Raw genomic sequence first — 618 nt, forward strand, 5'->3', positions numbered from 1 at the left:
AAGGGAAGCTTGTACTAGCAGTAGATCAGATGTCGACAATCAACTTATGTGTACCATACAGACAAGGGACGATTGGACTAGCGGTAGATCAGATGTGGATAATCAACTTATATGTACCATACAGGCAAGGGAAGCTTGTACTAGCAGTAGATCAGATGTGGATAATCAACTTATGTGTACCATACAGACAGGGGAAGATTGTACTAGCAGTAGATCTGGTGGCAGAAGACATTTTATGGTAGTACATGGTAGGTTATCAGAACATACCAGCGGATGAAAACACCCAAGCAAGTAACAGGTAGCAGAGAGAAAAGGATTGCGAGAAAATATGTAAACTCAATCACATCTAAGTAGATACAGGGTCTGACACTCACATAATTAACAAGTTAAATAAGTTAGATAACCTAACATAAATAAGGCTGCAGCTCCAACAGAGAATAATTATTGTTCTTAGTTATTTTAATGCAAAACCCTTTTGCGAAATATTCTTCATTATGACATTGTGAAATATGATTATATTATACAGTACAGGTACACACAACTTCCCCAACACACATCATTTATATATATATATATATGCAGATTTATGTGTGTGGGGGTGTGTGTGTGTGTGTGTGT

The 618-nt window shown here is 37.1% G+C and overlaps 1 protein-coding gene across 1 annotated transcript in view; it reads left to right on the forward strand.

Annotated features, from left to right (window-relative positions):
* Window positions 1-245: 245 nt before the first annotated feature.
* LOC106473039 (neuropilin and tolloid-like protein 2) overlaps window positions 246-618 on the forward strand; it is a 47,329-nt gene continuing 46,956 nt past the window's right edge. The window contains exon 1 of the mRNA XM_022401549.1: window positions 246-291. Within this exon, the coding sequence (XP_022257257.1) occupies window positions 246-291 (46 nt within the window). The remainder of the gene's footprint in view (window positions 292-618) is intronic.

Source organism: Limulus polyphemus, unplaced genomic scaffold (assembly GCF_000517525.1).
Source record: "Limulus polyphemus unplaced genomic scaffold, Limulus_polyphemus-2.1.2 Scaffold5835, whole genome shotgun sequence".
NCBI classification, from domain to species: Eukaryota; Metazoa; Arthropoda; class Merostomata; order Xiphosura; family Limulidae; genus Limulus; species Limulus polyphemus.